A 17,157-nucleotide genomic window follows, 5' to 3' on the forward strand; every position below is an offset into this window, starting at 1 on the left:
CATGGCTGCAGTCACCATCTGCAGTGATTTTGGAGCCCCCAATAATAAAGTCTGTCACTGTTTCCATTGCTTCCCCACCTATTTGCCATGAAGTGATGGGACCAGATGCCATGATCTTCGTTTTCTGAATGTTGAGTTTTAAGCCAGCTTTTTCACTCTCCTCTTTCACTTTCATCATGAGGCTCTTTAGTTCTTTTTCGCTTTCTGCCATAAAAATGGTGTCATCTGCATATCTGAGGTTATTGATACTTCTCCTGGCAATCTTGACTCCAGCTTGTGCTTCATCCAGCCCAGCATTTCACATGATGTACACTGCATATAAGTTAAATAAGCAGGGTGACAATATAGAGCCTTGACATACTCCTTTCCCAATTTGGAACCAGTCTGTTGTTCCATGTCCAGTTCTAAGTGTTGCTTCTTGACCTGCCTATAGACTTCTCAGGAGGCAGGTCAGATGGTCTGGTATTCCCATCTCTTTCAGAATTTTCCACAGTTTCTTGGGATCCACACAGTCAAAGGCTTTGGTGTAGTCAATAAAGCAAAAGTAGATGTTTTTCTGGAACTCTCTCACTTTTTTGATGATTCAGTGGATGCTGGCAATTTTATCTCTGGTTCCTCTGCCTTTTCTAAATCCAGCTTGAACATCTGGAAGTTCATGGTTCATGTACGCTGAAGCTTGTGCTAGCGTGTGAGATGAGTGCAATTGTGTGGTAGTTTGAGCATTCTTTGGCATTGCCTTTCTTTGGGATTGGAATGAAAACTGACATTTTCCAGTCCTGTGGCCACTGCTGAGTTTTCCCGATTTGCTGGCATACTGAGTGCAGCACTTTCACAGCATCATCTTTTAGGATGTGAAACAGCTCAACTGGAATTCCATCACCTCCACTAGCTTTGTTCATAGTGATGCTTCCTAAGGCCCACTTGACTTCACATTCCAGGATGTCTGGCTCTAGGTGAGTGATCACACCATTGTGATTATCTGGGTCGTGAAGATATTTTTTGTATAGTTCTTCTGTTTATTCTGGCCACTTGTTCTTAATATCTTCAGCTTCTGTTGGGTCCATACCATTTCTGTCCTTTATTGTGCTCATCTTTGCATGAAATGATCCCTTGGTATCTTAATTTTCTTGAAGAGATCTCTAGTCCTTCCCAGTCTATTGTTTTCCTCTATTTCTTTGCATTGATTACTGAGGAAGGCTTTCTTATCTCTCCTTGCTGTTCTTTGGAACTCTGCATTCAAATGGGTATATATCTTTGCCTTTAGGTTCTTTTCTGTTCTCAGCTACTTGTAAGGCCTCCTCAGACAATCATTTTGCCTTTTTGCATTTCTGTTTCTTGGCGATAGTCTTGCTTATTGCCTCCTGCACAATGTCACGCATCTCCACCTATAGTTCTTCTATGGATGGAGGGTCGTACTATCTCCATTTTCTGAATAAAAGGAAACTAAGGATGAGAAGTAATTTGCACAGGGGCTTCCCTGGCAGGCCAGGGGTTATGCCTTTGCCTTCCAATGCAGGGAGGTGTGGGTTGGATCCCTCGTTGGGGAGCTAAGATCCCACATGCCTCATGGTCAGAAAACCAAAACATAAAACAGAAGCAATACTGTACAGAATTCAACAAAGACTTAGAAAAAAAAGGTCCACATCAAAAACATCTTCAAAAAAAAAAAAAAGAATTTGCTCAAAGTCACAGAGAAAAGCGTACATCAGAGCCCAGAGCAGAATCTGAGCCTTTCCGTACTATTTGTGGAGTCACGTGACTGACAGTAACCATGTCACAGAATATAACATACGTGTAAGGTTCAGAGCGGAAAGCAGCAGCTCTGCTGAGCAGTCTTAGAGCACCTGCCTTGCTCTAAAGGCTTACCTCTTGTTCTGCAATCCTTAACGCATTGTCTTGCCGAGCATCTTTGTCAGTCCTAGAGCTGGCTGGGGACTGAATTCGCTGGATTAGCCTCTGTTCACAATCCTCCAGACGCAGCCGGATATTCTTCAGCTCTGAAATGTACATCTTGGCCACAGTTTCCTCTTTGTCCTCTGTGAATGTACAAGCACAGAAGACCATTAAGCACCACAACAGAGATCAGCAAACTTGAGAAAAACAGATTTACCCTTAGACCGAGTACCACTGGTTCTAGCAGAGCTGATACTCCATGAATGAAAGCAAAGCCTTATATGGGAAACCTTCTGCCTGTTCCCAAACTCCCTGCATTATATACTGATCTTTGAGGTCCAAATACACAATTTCCACAAGAAAACGGGATACGTTTATTAGCAATAATGAATAAAATACAGCCTTTTCTTCCATGATCTGATTTTGATAATTCATCTCTGTGAGTTATTCGCTATCTCAAGCTTTTCTAGAATGCAAGTGGTAAAAAGGTGGTGATGATACTTTCTAGTTTCTACGAAGGGTCGAGCAGCACCCTTCAGGGCTTTCATTCCACCTTTCCCCTCCCTCTTCCCAAGGCACATACCATTCTCCATGGACTTCATCAGGTGCTGGAAATGGGTTTTACACGCCTCCACCTCCTCTTCCAAGCGAAGACGGTCAGCCACTGAGAAGAGGGCCGAGTCACGACTCTCCTGCAGAAAGTCTTCGTAGTGGGCCTGCAGATTCTTCATAACCTGGTGGTACTCCCCAGGTGCTGAGGAGCGGAGCTGCAGAGAAAAAAAAGTGGACACTTCAATGGAATCGAAATGTAATACAAAATAGTGCACAAACCATATTTATAAACATGTTGATTTTTCACAAATTGAATGTGTCCATGAAATCAGCATTCGGATCAAGAAGCAGGACATTACTAGCATCTCAGAAGCACTCTGTGCCCTCTCAGATGCAAACCTTAATGACGGCCAATTCACCAGCAATCCCCTATTCCGCACATTTATCCAAAAGGTTTTAGTTTCTAATATCCTCAAGCTCCTAACCCTGAAACAGTATCCCTGACTTCATTTCCCACTAATTGGGTGAGTAGGAGTCTCACAGTAATAGAAAAAACTTCCTGCTGAAAAAATAAAACTTGCCAATAGGCTATAAGCCTGGGTTAAAGCTTCCATAATTACCTTTTCCAGATTCCAGGTCTTTACAAGGTCAAGGTCCTTCCTCAGATAGTTCCAGGAGATAAGGCTTTTGGTGTTGACATGTAATTGATGCCAAAGGGCCATCACCTTCTGATAAGATTGCTCCACCCTACAAGCAACACAAAACCTGGCTATAGCTTTTCTAAGGCCCGAGGTCCACCCTAGAGACCTTCTAAGGGAAAAAAAACGTGATTGTCTCAGCAGAGCTGAGCAGAGAAAGGCAACAATATAAATACTAACAACATAGGAATCTTTAAACCTAAATTAATTGATATTCTCAAGCACATATTTAGCAATATCATAAATGTTACCTGAATATATTGATAATATGAGAAGTCAGAGTGGAAAAGCAATGACAGACAAAATAGAGACAAAATAACTCCATTTGAAATTTTTGAAAAATTACAACAATTCTTAGAAAGCAAACACAGATTCATCCCTCCATCCCTCCATCAGTTCACCCACAAAGGGCAGAGGTGGAAGCACAGGGTGGCAGCTGAGCCAGTACCTGCTGGCCGTCTCCATGGCATCCTTATTGGGTGGGGGGATGAGGAAGCAGACTGACGGCACCATCGCCTCGTTCCCTGTGGGGCTGATCACTTTCCACTTGGTCCTTTGTGAGTTATCTTCCAATACACATTCATCATTCTTGCAAATAGTTATCTGAAAAGACAAACTTATAAGTTATTGCTAATGGATAAACAACCTATTATTACCTGGTGCCTGATCCCAAGGCTATGAAATCTTTAAGGAAAAATCATTTTGGAGATCTTTATCACCTAGGGAAAGTTTCTGATTTTGACAAAAAAGATAATGTATATAAATATACAACCCAGGGATGGTTGCAACATGAAAGAAATAAATGAAGCAAGTGTTTATTAAATGCTGTTACATGTCGAGTAACTCAGACATGACAGTTATATGGAGAATGTCAGAGCTCCAAGAGCAATCTCTGTATCCACAATGAACACAGTAAAAATTAAACGGATATAATACAACTTTGCTTTTGTGATACTTCCACATCCTCCCTTCCTGTCACCCCACTCAAATCCCTGAAATGTTTAAGCATTTGAAATCATCAGCTCTTTCTCTTGGGAGACAGGTAACCAGTATTATTAGTTTCTGTCTAATTTATAGACAGAAATATTGAGATAAAGAAAAGCACAGGAAGAGGTCATTCGTTCTTTGGTATAACACATATTTACTGAGCCTACTATGTGCTCGGAAGTACGCTAGGCCACTAGAGATACATATCCCACATATTCTGATGTGCTACTTGGTTACAAAACTGTGTGACAAACTCAGTTTACCAGGGAATGCATGGAAGGCAAAAGACCCGGTCTTTGCTGGAGGGGTAAAGAGATTATTCAAGACTCTGAAGCCACATTAAGGAATTCAGACTTTCTGAAAAGAAATGGGGCAACCTCCCTGGGGTTCCAGTGGTTAAGACTTTGTCTTCCAACGCAGGGAGTGCAGGTTCAGTCCCTGGTCAGGATTGGAGCTAAGATACCATGTGCCTCGTAGCCAAAAAACCAAAACATGAAACAGAAAAAATACTGCAACAAATTCAATAAAGACTTTGAAAGTGGCCCATGTGGGAAAAAAATCTTAAAAAATAAAATTAATAAGAACAAATGGAGAATTGTTGTAGGACTTAGGCAGGGGAGAGATTTTTTTTTTTTTTAAGTTCATGCTGGTGGTAGGATAAAGAATACACTGAATGGGAGGCTGATGCAATAATCCAAGTGGGTCTGATTTAGGTAGAAGCAGCAGGGACAGAAAAAATACTTCAGGGATATCTGTGTGTGTGTATGTATGTGTGTGCTCAAGTTGTGTCTGACTTTTTGTGATCTCATGGACTGTAGCCGCCAGGCTCCTCTGTCCACGGGATTTTCCAGGCAAGAATACTAGAGTGGGTTGCCATTTCCTACTCCAGGGGATCTTCTGGACCCAGGGAGTGAACCCACGTCTCCTGCACTGGCAGGCCGGTTCTTTACCACTGCATCACCTGGGAAGCACAATAAGGGGTGTTTCTTTACAAATGCTGACTTGGTAGCAGCTGTAGGAAAAGAGGAGAGGAGTCATGGATCTCTCTAGGACGTTAAAAAGCCCCATTTCTAGCCACTCTTAGGCAACTGGGTAGATAATGATGTCAGTTACTGAGGCAGGGAGCAGGTCAAGATTGTACAGTTGAGGCTTATGTTTTTAATGATAGATTTGAGCATGTTTAAGTTCTTGAGAAACCTATATGCAGGTCAGGAAGCAATAGTTAGAACTGGACATGGAACAACAGACTGGTTCCAAATAGGAAAAGGAGTATGTCAAGGCTGTATATTGTCACCCTGCTTATTTAACTTCTATGCAGAGGACGTCGTGAGAAATGCTGGGCTGGAAGAAGCACAAGCTAGAATCAAGATTGCCGGGAGAAATATCAATAACCTCAGATATGCAGATGACACCACCCTTATGGCAGAAAGTGAAGAGGAACTAAAATGCTTCTTGATGAAAGTGAAAGAGGAGAGTGAAAAGGTTGGCTTAAAGCTCGACATTCAGAAAACAAAGATCATGGCATCTGGTCCCATCACTTCATGGGAAATAGATGGGGAAACAGTGGAAACAGTGTCAGACTTTATTTTGGGGGGCTCCAAAATCACTGCAGATGGCGACTGCAGCCATGAAATTAAAAGACACTTACTCCTTGGAAGAAAAGTTATGATCAACCTAGATAGCATATTGAAAAGCAGAGACATTATTTAGCCAACAAAGGTCCATCTAGTCAAGGCTATGGTTTTTCCAGTGGTCATGTATGGATGTGAGAGTTGGACTGTGAAGAAAGCTGAGCGCCGAAGAATTGATGCTTTTGAACTGTGGTGTTGGGGAAGACTCTTGAGAGTCCCTTGGATTGCAAGGAGATCCAACCAGTCCGTTCTAAAGGAGATCAGCCCTGGGTGATCCTTCTTTGGAAGGACTGATGCTAAAGCTGAAACTCCAGTACTTTGGCCACCTCATGCGAAGAGTTGACTCATTGGAAAAGACTCTGATGCTGGGAGGGATTGGGGGCAGGAGGAGAAGGGGACGATGGAGGATGAGATGGCTGGATGGCATCACCGACTCAATGGACATGAGCTTGAGTGAACTCCGGGAGTTGGTGATGGACAGGGAGGCCTGGCGTGCTGCGATTCATGGGGTCGCAAAGAGTGGGACACGACTGAGCGACTGAGCTGAACTGAACTGAACCGAAGTTCTAACAACGGAACTCTCATCATTTGATCTTTCCTTACTATCATAACCCTGACTGAAGGCTTCCCTTGTCCCTTGTCTCCCTTTGGAGCAGGAGGTACCCTCCCCACCTCCTCACCTCGATCTGCCGGTAGTCACAGATGGCCTTCACGGAAATGGTGCTCTTTAGCATGTGGTCAGGACTGCGTGGCTTTAGCTGAACAATGGATTTTGATCTCCCAACAAGACTGGCAACGGAACTCTTGGATTGTATAAGCTGCTCCTTTTCATCCTACAAAATGAGAAGAAAACCAAAGAGACATTAATGTTGCTCCTCGGGAGACTGAGTCAACAAAGAAAACTGAGTGCTCCACTCCCTCTGAGAACGTCACTTCTCGGTTAAGTAGGGATCCTTGGTGGAGCCATCTTAGAAAAACACAGGGATAAAGAAGACAGGAGGGGATGCTTCTGTCTGCTACCAAGTGCATTTATACTCAAATTTTGCAGCTTTCTCCCTGTGCAGTTTTCAATGAACCATAAAGCCACATGCAAAAGCAAATAATAAATAAACAAAACAAAATAAGAATTTCTAGCTGCCAAATACAGCTAACAAAGGATTTTGCCAAATAAGGTTCAGAGAACATGGAAATTAAAAACAATGATAATAACTAGGTTGTGGTTGTTATTATTATTATTATTCAGTTTCTCACTGACAGAAGCCAGCTCTTGCCTCTCTGCTTAGGAGAAGTTAGAGTTATGCTCTTTTAATTTTTTTCTTTTTTAAATAATGTTATCTCCCAAGCTCTATTAGAAATATTTTACTTTCTTAGATTGAATCAAACTTTCTAGAGAAAGATCTTAGCTCTTCAACCAACAACCTATAAATCAAAGTTGTTGGTGAAGGTATTGTGATAAACAATTTAGGGTTTACCTTTTGGAGTCTTGCTGTGTAATATTTATATAAATTTGATTGATTTGAAAGAGATCTCATGCAAAACTGAAACTCTCAAGTCTCTGCAAACCCAATTTTCTTAAAAACTAATGAACTTCTTATCAACAAAATTGGTAGCAATCTACTACCAATTCCATTAGAGAGTAAAAGACAACTTTTATCTATTAACCAGGATGTTTCAAGATCATTTTGACTTATTAAAAAGTCCCCAGAAGAGGGCTTTCTTAGGATGGAAGTAGATGTGATGAGCGTAAAGAGTTAATAATGTTAAGAAATGCCATTAAAGAATTAAGAATATGCAAGTAGAGAAAAAGAAATGCTTAAACAAACTACCTGTGCCTGTCCCCGGGAGCATGATTGGAAGAAATACAACTTTAACTTATTAGTTAAGAGAGAGGAATGGAATATGTCAGGGAGACAGCCACATTGTTCCATTCTTGAGAGCTGGTCTACCCATTTCAGTTTCCTTGCAATAAAGATGTCAATTTCTGTCTAACCCATAGCCAAACATCTCAAGCTCCAGAGACCAAGTGCTCAGCGTGGTACAAGGTCTGAAAAGAACCAGAAGCCATGACAGATGCTCCCGAACCTGACGGACAAGCAGCGGAGCAGACCCAGGTGACTCCATGCCCCGATGACGCCGCCAACTCGATGCCCCTGACCTGGAGAGGAGGGAGCAGAGCAGCGACCCTCGAGAAGAGGAGATAGGACAACACCTGCAGAGGAGTTACCCTACGACAGGAAGGTACTCTGTGGGAGGGAGGAGATAATAGCCAAGGATTATTATATTCCTCCTTCATACTTGATGTGCCTCTGAGAGACATTCTAGAGACATCGGAAAAGTCAGGTCTTTACCCTTCATTCCAAATTAATTCAGTTCACAAATTCTTTGCTCAGGTGAAACCACTGAGCCTAAATTCATTCATAGCTTTACAATACCTGAAAGCATTTTTTTTTTCAATCAATTAATGTTCAAAAATTCCCAAGTCTCACCCACGCCAAAAAAAAAAAAAGAAGAAGAAGAAGAAAATGACACTATTTGGGGTAATAATGGTTCTCTTACTTATAACTTGTTACTGAAATGTGAGACTCCCCTTGGCTTCCCACAAAGGAAAAGTAATTTCCCTATTAAATATATATTTCCATCTTAATTTGAGATGTAGTTTGAGCCCCATCTTGTTAACTATATAATATATGCTTAGTAAGTAATCTGCTGCTGACTTTTACTACCAACACCACTGAAGGAATAGTTCATTGGATAACATAAACTTGACTTGGATTAAATCCTGCATGCAAAACTATTTTTAAAAAGTTAATACTGCTACATAAATAAACTGGATAGATACTGTATTACATCTAAATAAGATATTAATGTTTCAAATATCTCATTGTTACCAAAAGAAAATTTCCAAAGCAGAAAAAATTGGCTCAGGTCTAGTTCATTGGTATTTTAATTCTCTTTGCACAAGAGAGTGAAAAAGAATTTGGTGTCAGCTAATCCCATCAACCCTATTTTTCATGCTCTACACCCCACCTGTGGCTCCAACTACTCAATTAAAACAAGGAACAATGCAAAGAAACAGTGATGAACACCATGTGGCTCGGGGCACATGGCCAGGCCCTTACTTCAAGAGCATACCCCAAAGACTCTTATTAGCACCTTCTTTAAGAAAAGAGAAAAAGAACCACATTGATCAAACTCCAATCGAATGTGAGCCAAACTTTACAGCAATGACCCGCAGCCCTGGCGCTTTCAAGGATATGAACAGCAGCAGCTGACAGGTTTACTCTGCTTCCCAGAAGCAGGCATCCCACTGACGCAACACCCACCATGGAGTCCTGCAGCAGGTCCTCCAGGCGGGACAAGCTGGTGCTGTGGTCGCAGGAATACTTCCGTTTGATGGAATCTTGGAGGTTCCTCAAGAATGACTCCAGGTCTCGAGCGTCACTGAAGAACTGCGGGGATAAGAGGGAAGGCCACCTGGTGCTCAGTGCATCATGATATCAAGATGGAGACAGAACAACCCCACTGTGCCAGTTGATTAGACAGTCCTGGATCACAAAGGCCACGCCAGGGAAATAGCAGGGCTGGCTGCCACAAAGCCCACTGAACCCAATACAAGAGTTAGTCTGCTTCGCCCTTTGGAAACCACTGCTCTTTCTCCTTGTGTGCTGGCTAGTGACAGCACTTGACTGTCAGGTCTATTTCATGAAAAGCCTAGAGGTTGAGGGATCATGTGTTTCAATTTATTGAAATGATTACAAAATGATCAGGAAGCTTATTTAATTAAGCAGCAAAAATCCAAACAGAGATAATGGCTTATTTCCTCCTCCCACCCTCACCTGAAAACAAGCAGTATGTTCTTGATGTGGTGATAGACTGATGAAGGAAAAAAAAAAAAAGTTCTGATATTTTACAGTCCCTTCCATCAGGAGGTAGATCTATTTTTATCCCCCAGCAAAGCCCTCCCTAAGCTGGGCTTGCTTTAGCCAATGGCACATTAATATATGTCACAGCAGAAAAAAGAACTTGTGCACTGGGACACGCTTTCTCTGGCTACTTGTGGAACACTGCTACTCTTTCCCACTCCAGTGGAGTTTTTGTTTCCCTGCTACCCTCTACCTCTAGAGTCATTTTATTAACTGTCATGTGCCACTTGAGCCTCCAGGAAAATCAAAAACAGGCAGAAAAAAAATTTTTAAAGGATCCAGTAGGACAGCCTACTGGATGCTAGAGACTTGCATACTGACTTGTCACTCCAGTCTACTGTCTGACATGGGAGTGACACAATTTGAGACCAACCAGCCCCCAGCCTGCCTGCCAACTGCCTGCAGCCATGCGTCACCCAGGCAAGACGAGAAAAAATCTTCAGCTGAGCCTAGCCCAAACCACCAAACCAGAGTCTCTCGAGCTGACTGATGGTCCTTGCTCTAAGCAACTAACTTTTGGGGTCGTGGTCTGTGCAGTAAAGGTTCACTGACACAGATGTGTTTTTAACCTCACCCATCCCGTGTGCATGCTTGCCGGCACACACCAGCACAGGCAATCACACTTACAGTCTCTTGCCTGAATGAAAAAAGGTATCCCCTCTGATGAAAACAGAGCCATCCTTTCTGATGCTCGGGCGCACACGCATGCACACACACACACACAGCCCAGGTACCTGAAAATAAGCAGTATTCTCTTTCAGGTGCTGCTCGACACACAAGCACAGCTGCTTCATCCACTGCAACTGGGACTGGACAGCGGCGCTGTAAGCCTGCAACGACCAGGCACACGGACAGAAGGGCAGGGGTTTAACAGGCCTGCCACATGTGTGCGATGCACTCGTCCAGCTACACTTCCGCTAGTGCCAGAGGCCCACAGAGGACACATGAGATACTTGGCTGGCATCAGCTCAAAGCTCCCCACAAAAGAGAGGCCTGTCTTTTATCCAACATGGTTTTGTTAAAAGAGGTTACACAGAAAAGGCCTCTTCTACACTCAGTTGCAACCAATTGATGGGGACAGCAAACCCAGGCCTAAGTCAATCCCTCTGCTGCCTCCACTGCCTCTTCCCTGGCCACAGGCACCACACCCAAGAGGCAGGATATGTCTAGACAGTTCTGTGAAAAAATATGGTTCAGGTCACTTTCCCCATGAAGTCAGGAGTTGATATCGCTTCTGGGGTTTCTCACAGTGTCCTCGTTAGGTTATTATCACAACTCTCTGCGGTCTTTAGGGGGCTAGGGTGTAAAGCGAGAAGACCTAAGCTGCATGATCCTGGATGCGTCCTCCAGGCCCCTTAGCAGAGCTAAGTCTTTGATGTGAACACTTGTATAATTACAACCTCTGTGCACTTGACCCTCACACCCTCAAGTCACACGCACCTCCACAGTCTGCTTGGCGGGGTGGTTCTCAAGGGACAGCAGCTCGGCTGTATCTTGCAGAGACCGAAATACGTCCTGTTTCTGCTCTAGTTCCACTGTCAGCTCCTGAAAATTGAGTTCAGCTTTATTCAGTAGGCGCTATTAGGAAGGAGTAGAAATAAAGAGAGGGCTGTGTTCCCTACCCTGCTTTACAGGAGCCGGCAACCCAGGGTTAGTGCCAAAATGAGATGCATGAACGGTATGTGCCAGAGGATTTTAGAGAAGAGCAAAAATGCTGGAATCACTGGAGAGTGACTCACAACAGATACAGGACCTGAGCCAGATGTGAGTAAGCAGGGGAACACAGGAGAGGCTGAAGGCAAGAAAGGAGGGAACGAGGCTGGAGGAGAGGGCTCGCATCAGCCCCCACTGACGCGGCGCCTGACCCACACAGCTGACTGGCCGGCTCTAGGTTCTGTTAACGCTTTAGGCTCCAGTTTAGAGGCCAGCTCTTCTGTGCCGCTGGGTACTGATCCTTGCTATCAGATTTGACCTCTTCTCTCTGATGCTCTCTGAGCACTTTCCTTATGTCTCTATCATAGCCTAGGTTTCGTTCTTACAGATTATTTACTGTATTACAGTATCATTTCGCCTTTACTTGAGAATAATCATACTTCAGAGAATTCAGAATTTATAAGAAGCCAAGAATACACCTCAGTTAAACAATATTAAGCCTTGTACTATATTCACTTGCTAGATGTTACTCAGCCTTTTACACAACCCTTTGAAGGGTCACTATTATCCCATTTTACAAAGGTCCAAGGAGAGTAAATGACTTACCAAGGTCACAGAGCTAACAAGCAGAGGAATAAGAATTTCACTTAAGGTCTATCTCATTCCAAAGTCTATAACCTTGACCACAAAGTTAAATTGCTTCTAAAATGATTCAATTTGCAGACCGCTGTGCTCGTCACCCAAGACACTGCCTTTCTAACTACATTCCAAATAAATTCATTTTAGAGCCTGATTTCCCCTCTCTCCATATACAGTTTCTCACAGGAACAGATATATTAAGCAGGGTCCCTATTCTATCTAGCAAAATGCAAATCCCAAAACCCAGGCTCTCAGACCAGCCCCGCTGGCTTCTGCTGCTGCTGTTACCAAATATGACAGGTCTGTTGTGCTAGACTCACAGAGAAGTAATTTTTCTTGGCTGAGATATTGGGATTGTTGTCACTCCAGTCATATGCTAGTTCCTCCTCCTCCTTCTCATTCAACCAGATCAACTCAGCTGTAGCTCTCGAGACAAATTTATGCAGGCTCTGAAGGTGCCTCATCCGGAAGCTAGAAGTTTCCTAGACAAAGGAAGGATTACAAGGTTAGACTGTCAGCCTTTCATCTATAGAATATAGCACATTTGACATCAAAGCAAAGAATGGCTGAGGAAATGAATTTAGCTTTGCTTTTTAAATCTCTGGGTGTTTCTCCTCAGTTTTAAATTTAGTACAAGTTTGGTATAGGACTCCCGTGTCAATCCTAGCTGGAAGTGAGAACATGCCAGGCCTGTTTGGGACTTCGTGGATAAAGAATGATCCTGGGCCAGTCCTACTCTGCACAATCTTGAATACAAGAATGAAGAACAAACAGAAGAGGGGTCCCTGTCCTGTCAATCTCAAACTTTGAGTTTTGATGGCCACTGCTTTGGTGAAGCATAATAACTATGATAAGCTCTACTTCAAACTTTCTGGGGCAGTGGTTTCTAACCCAGGAAGAAAACTGAGAAAAATGTTCTGATACATATGAACAACTGCACAGGAAACAAGATAACCGAATAAATAGAAAACCAAAACGGGCCCAAACCAAGAGCCTTCTGAATTAGGGAACCACACGCTCCATGAACAGAAAAAAACAGAGTTAGTCAAAACTCACCTTCAATTTACAATACTGTGTCTCCAGCTTTCCAAGAGTTTCAACATAACTGGTATGGAAATTTTGGGACATTTTTCCCTGATAAGAAAAGAATGAGATAAAAATATATTAGGGAAAAAGTAAACTATATCTATGGTATGCTTTCAACTATATAAATATTACGTCTGCACACTGACAGAGATTAGTCACTCTGAGAGTCAGCACTTTGGATGGGGCATCTCTGGCTGAGATTTGACAGCTCAGAGCAGCACTGAGTGTGGGCAGCCTAGCAGAGGAAGACGCTTCACAGACCTCATGGTCTTCTGCTTCCAGCGATTCTGGGGGGTTTCTAAGCAAAACTATGCCTGCTAACTCCTCAAACTAGTCAGATACTTTGTGGAAGAGGAGACTGGAAATTTAAAATGGGAGAACACAAAAGAGTGAGGGAGAGGAGAGATCGAGGAAACGGTTTTGCTTACCAGCTCTCTACTGCACGTGGATGGGCAGTGGAAGGAGCATAAATTTTTGGATCCAAGGGCCTGAGTTTGGAAATTGCATTCGCTACTTACTAATTTTGACCTTAGCTTACAGTGTTATTGTTCTTTTCAGTAAAAAGGGGTTTGTAAAAACACCTTTCCCACAAAGTTATGTCAGAAAAGCAAGAGATACTTCGTGTGCAAAAGGGGTTTCTGGTCGAGTTTCACGTACAGGGACCACTACACTGTATACTGCTCCATTGCACAGCCACCCCAGCTGCCCACAGAGGATTCTGAATGCCGCCCACCTCATACAGCCTGGCCTCTTTGACACTTGAGCCCAGTTCTTCCACACTGGCATGGATGTGCTGCTGTGTCTCCAGCTGCAGCTCCACACTAGGCAGGTCACTGCCCCACTCTGCTCGCTCCAGTTTCATCTGGGGAAAAAAAAATGAATATAATTTATTGCTAACTTGGCAGAAAATGAAAACTGTCAGCATCAGTTTGGACAACGTGGCTGTGGAGAAGGGACTGGCAAAAAGGACATCTAAACCATCTCCCTCTTGGCCTCTTACAGGCAAGTACGTTATGATGTACCCTCAAAGAGCTGGAGGATAAACCCCATCCCTAAAAGCAGCAACGGCAGCCTTCTGCTGCTGCATGATGGGAATACATCCCTGAATTTACCAACAAGAAAGGTGTCCCCATAGGCTGAAAGGCTTAACTTTACAGTTTAGGCATTTCCCTTTACGGAGTCTCTTCATTTCACAATCAGAATGGAGATAAGAAATAAATATCCACAAATACTAAGCTTCATTCATGTCATCAACTACTGGCTAATGGAAGGTAATTGTAAAAGAGCTTGTCTTTGAGTTTATTTGTTGGTACAGGGAGAATCTGTCATCAGAAGATGGGAAGAATTTCATAGAAAACAAAAGGGTTAGAGGGTAAGAGGACGATGGTGAACTTGAACCGTTACCCTAGAATACATGTGAATACTGCCCCTTAGAACTGTGTCTTGCTTACACTTCAGAGCTGATACAAACACAACAGTGAAGCAGCAGCTCCTCTGCAATGAGGGAATTTGAGAAAAGATAACCGGGGTTTACAGACTCAGCAACTTCTCCCACCAGCTCCCACGGAGAGCACAGTGAGCTGAAGGGAAGAGCTCCATGAAGGGCTTCAAATTAGAAAAGCCTACGCATTTAAGCCTTCCCGGGTGGCTCAGACAGTAAATAAAGCGTCTGCCTACAACACAGGAACCAGGTTCGATCGCTGGGAAGATCCCCTGGAGAAGGAAATGGCACCCCACTCCAGTATTCTTGCCTGGAAAATCCCATGGACAGAGGAGCCTGGTAGGCTACAGTCCGTGGGTCGCAAAGAGTCGGACATGACTGAGTGACTTCACTTTCACTTTCATGCATTTAAGATGGGATTTGATGATTTGAACTGATCTTATTTCAAAATTTAATAGAGAAGGGGGCTTGGGAGCTAGGCAGCAGCGATAATTAAGGGAATCTATACAAGGGACACAGAGCAACCCGGCCCTCTTAGACAATTGCTGAGTTCAAGGAACTTCAATGTGCTGCATAAGTATTTGGAATGTACACCCACCTGCATTTCCTCTACCCAAGACAGTAGTTCATACACGAATCGAAGATTTCCTTCATCTTCAGAGGAGGAGATAGACACAAGTTCGGCCCGAGTCATGGGCTTTCGGAACCAGGAGGTAGAAGAAGAATGGGTTCCTTTGGTCAAGGGTTCTGCCTTCAGATGAGTAGTGGTTAAAGTAGAGGGTGGAACCAATTCAAGGGAAGTGAAGTGGCCCTTCCGGTACAAGTTCGTGCACTCTAGACGCAACGTGACCAGCTCATCCTGAAGACGCATGACCCTAAAATGGAAGAAGAGAAAGAAGACATTAAATTAATAATGTGCTTTTTAAGATAAAAATTTCCCTATACATTTGACAAGGATGAGGTAAAAATAAAGATGAGATCATCTTAGGGAAACTGTTTTTAAAAATAAAAAGTGTCCTGTGAATGCAAGGTGGTGTTATGTGCATCTTCGTGGTGCAGAGTCATCTTTGAGACAAGTGCCAAGTTACAGTGTTAACTGGAGGGAAGCAAATCAAAACCAGTGTCTACAACTCCTGGATGATACAACGGAATAAACCATGAACTAAGGGGTCAAAAGATGTAGCTCTTAGTCTCAGGTGTGTACACAGATCCTCATCCCCTCCATATGTGTCGGGCTCCTCCTCTATGAAAATTTACGTTGAATCGCTCCAGCAGTTCTAAAGCAGATGTGGTGCCACAGTGCTGCAGGTCCCCCTGAAATATGTGGGGATGTTATAAGATGCCATACACAAAGATCAGGGAATCCTTCAGGTACTCAGTGGGCAGTGGGCAGGGCCTAGAATAAAGGAAACCTGCTTCTACCATGAGAATTTTCCTGCCTCAAATACCTGTAGCATCCCTACTAAGACACTGCTCTCTAATGGCCAGGCTGTAAGATTCAGTGCCCGACTCTCAATATCTGAGAACCAGTAGTGATCCGGCCCTCTGTTTGAGTCCCACGTTGCTCACCTAAAAGCCAGCTCTTCTAGCTGGTAGTAGTTCTCATCTCGTAGGATTTGGAGATCCACCTGCAGCTGTCTGATGAGACCTTCACACTCCTGAATGTACATGGTGACGTCTGACTCACACTGCACCGGCTGCCCTGACTCCAGGTGAGCAGCATCCTGAGAGAGAAAGGGAGAGTAAGAGGGGGGACAGCTCCCCTGCTCTCACCCACTCGGACCCAGGGAGCCAAGGCGTCCACTGCAATTCCAAGACAAACGAAGCTGGATTCCTCCACTGTTGACTTTAACCATTGCAGCATAGGATGAGGAGTGACATGAACACGTGAGATAAAACAGTCAGACTTACAGCCTGCAGTGTGTTTTTAGCTAGTGTCAGTTTTTCTTCACAGTTCAAAGCACCATTCTGGATTTTGTTTGCAATCTGTAGCAGCAATTCTAGCCTAAAATAAGGTGAAAACCAGAGTCAAGGGCAGGGCTCAAAGCGGCCCAGTAAGTGATGCCAGATCCCCTCCAGACTCTGGACCCACCTCTCTACAGCTGGCCGAAGTGATTTCTCTCGCTCCAGCATCTCAATGATGAGTTTTCCCCACTCTTCTTCCACATCATTAGGGTGATAACCTTGAGGCAGTTTAATTCGGCCAAATTCAATCCATACCTTAAAAAAAAAACAAAACAGAGATACTCTTTTAGTCCAAAAACATAGCCATGCCCTCAGGCCCCAGTTTTAATTTATGCCTCGTCCATCACTTCCTGCTTCTTTGCCTAGCCATTCAGCAATTTTTCCCACTGTCTAATAAGAGATGACAAGTGAATATTTTAGCAGTACTTCACCTTCAGGTGAGAACAAAAAAATCACCTCTAAAATAGGGACCACTTGCTTGAAATCCTTCCATTTCTTACACATTTTCCATAAATCCTCCTGTCTTCCCTACCCCCACTGTGGAAATGCCCATCTCCGCAACTTCAAATTCTCTGGGAATCAAAATGTGAAGGGAAGCCTCTTTTCTTTCTATCTGAGAGAAAGAATTAGTCTTCCCCTGAGAAATAGGAAAACATTCACAAAACTCCAGATTTCTGAATGAATGTGTG

At 43.5% G+C, this 17,157-nt stretch overlaps 1 protein-coding gene across 10 annotated transcripts in view; it reads right to left on the minus strand.

Annotated features, from left to right (window-relative positions):
- The window catches only part of MACF1 (microtubule actin crosslinking factor 1), a 336,445-nt gene that overhangs the window by 141,900 nt on the left and 177,388 nt on the right, over positions 1 to 17,157 (minus strand). For 9 of the 10 annotated variants that reach the window (XM_040231602.1, XM_040231599.1, XM_040231601.1 and 6 more), the window contains exons 11-25: positions 16,596 to 16,723; positions 16,415 to 16,508; positions 16,073 to 16,227; positions 15,102 to 15,378; positions 13,796 to 13,924; positions 13,033 to 13,110; positions 12,297 to 12,458; positions 11,125 to 11,229; positions 10,419 to 10,514; positions 9,085 to 9,210; positions 6,442 to 6,594; positions 3,592 to 3,746; positions 3,066 to 3,192; positions 2,477 to 2,660; positions 1,867 to 2,036 (exon numbers count right to left, since the gene is read on the minus strand). In XM_040231602.1, coding sequence (XP_040087536.1) covers positions 1,867 to 2,036; positions 2,477 to 2,660; positions 3,066 to 3,192; positions 3,592 to 3,746; positions 6,442 to 6,594; positions 9,085 to 9,210; positions 10,419 to 10,514; positions 11,125 to 11,229; positions 12,297 to 12,458; positions 13,033 to 13,110; positions 13,796 to 13,924; positions 15,102 to 15,378; positions 16,073 to 16,227; positions 16,415 to 16,508; positions 16,596 to 16,723 — 2,139 coding nt within the window. Of the gene's footprint in view, positions 1 to 1,866; positions 2,037 to 2,476; positions 2,661 to 3,065; positions 3,193 to 3,591; positions 3,747 to 6,441; positions 6,595 to 7,587; positions 7,594 to 9,084; positions 9,211 to 10,418; positions 10,515 to 11,124; positions 11,230 to 12,296; positions 12,459 to 13,032; positions 13,111 to 13,795; positions 13,925 to 15,101; positions 15,379 to 16,072; positions 16,228 to 16,414; positions 16,509 to 16,595; positions 16,724 to 17,157 lie in introns of all 10 variants that reach the window. The other variant, XM_040231594.1, reaches the window with a different exon arrangement.

This window comes from Oryx dammah, unplaced genomic scaffold (genome assembly GCF_014754425.2).
Source record: "Oryx dammah isolate SB20612 unplaced genomic scaffold, SCBI_Odam_1.1 HiC_scaffold_28, whole genome shotgun sequence".
NCBI lineage: Eukaryota > Metazoa > Chordata > Mammalia > Artiodactyla > Bovidae > Oryx > Oryx dammah.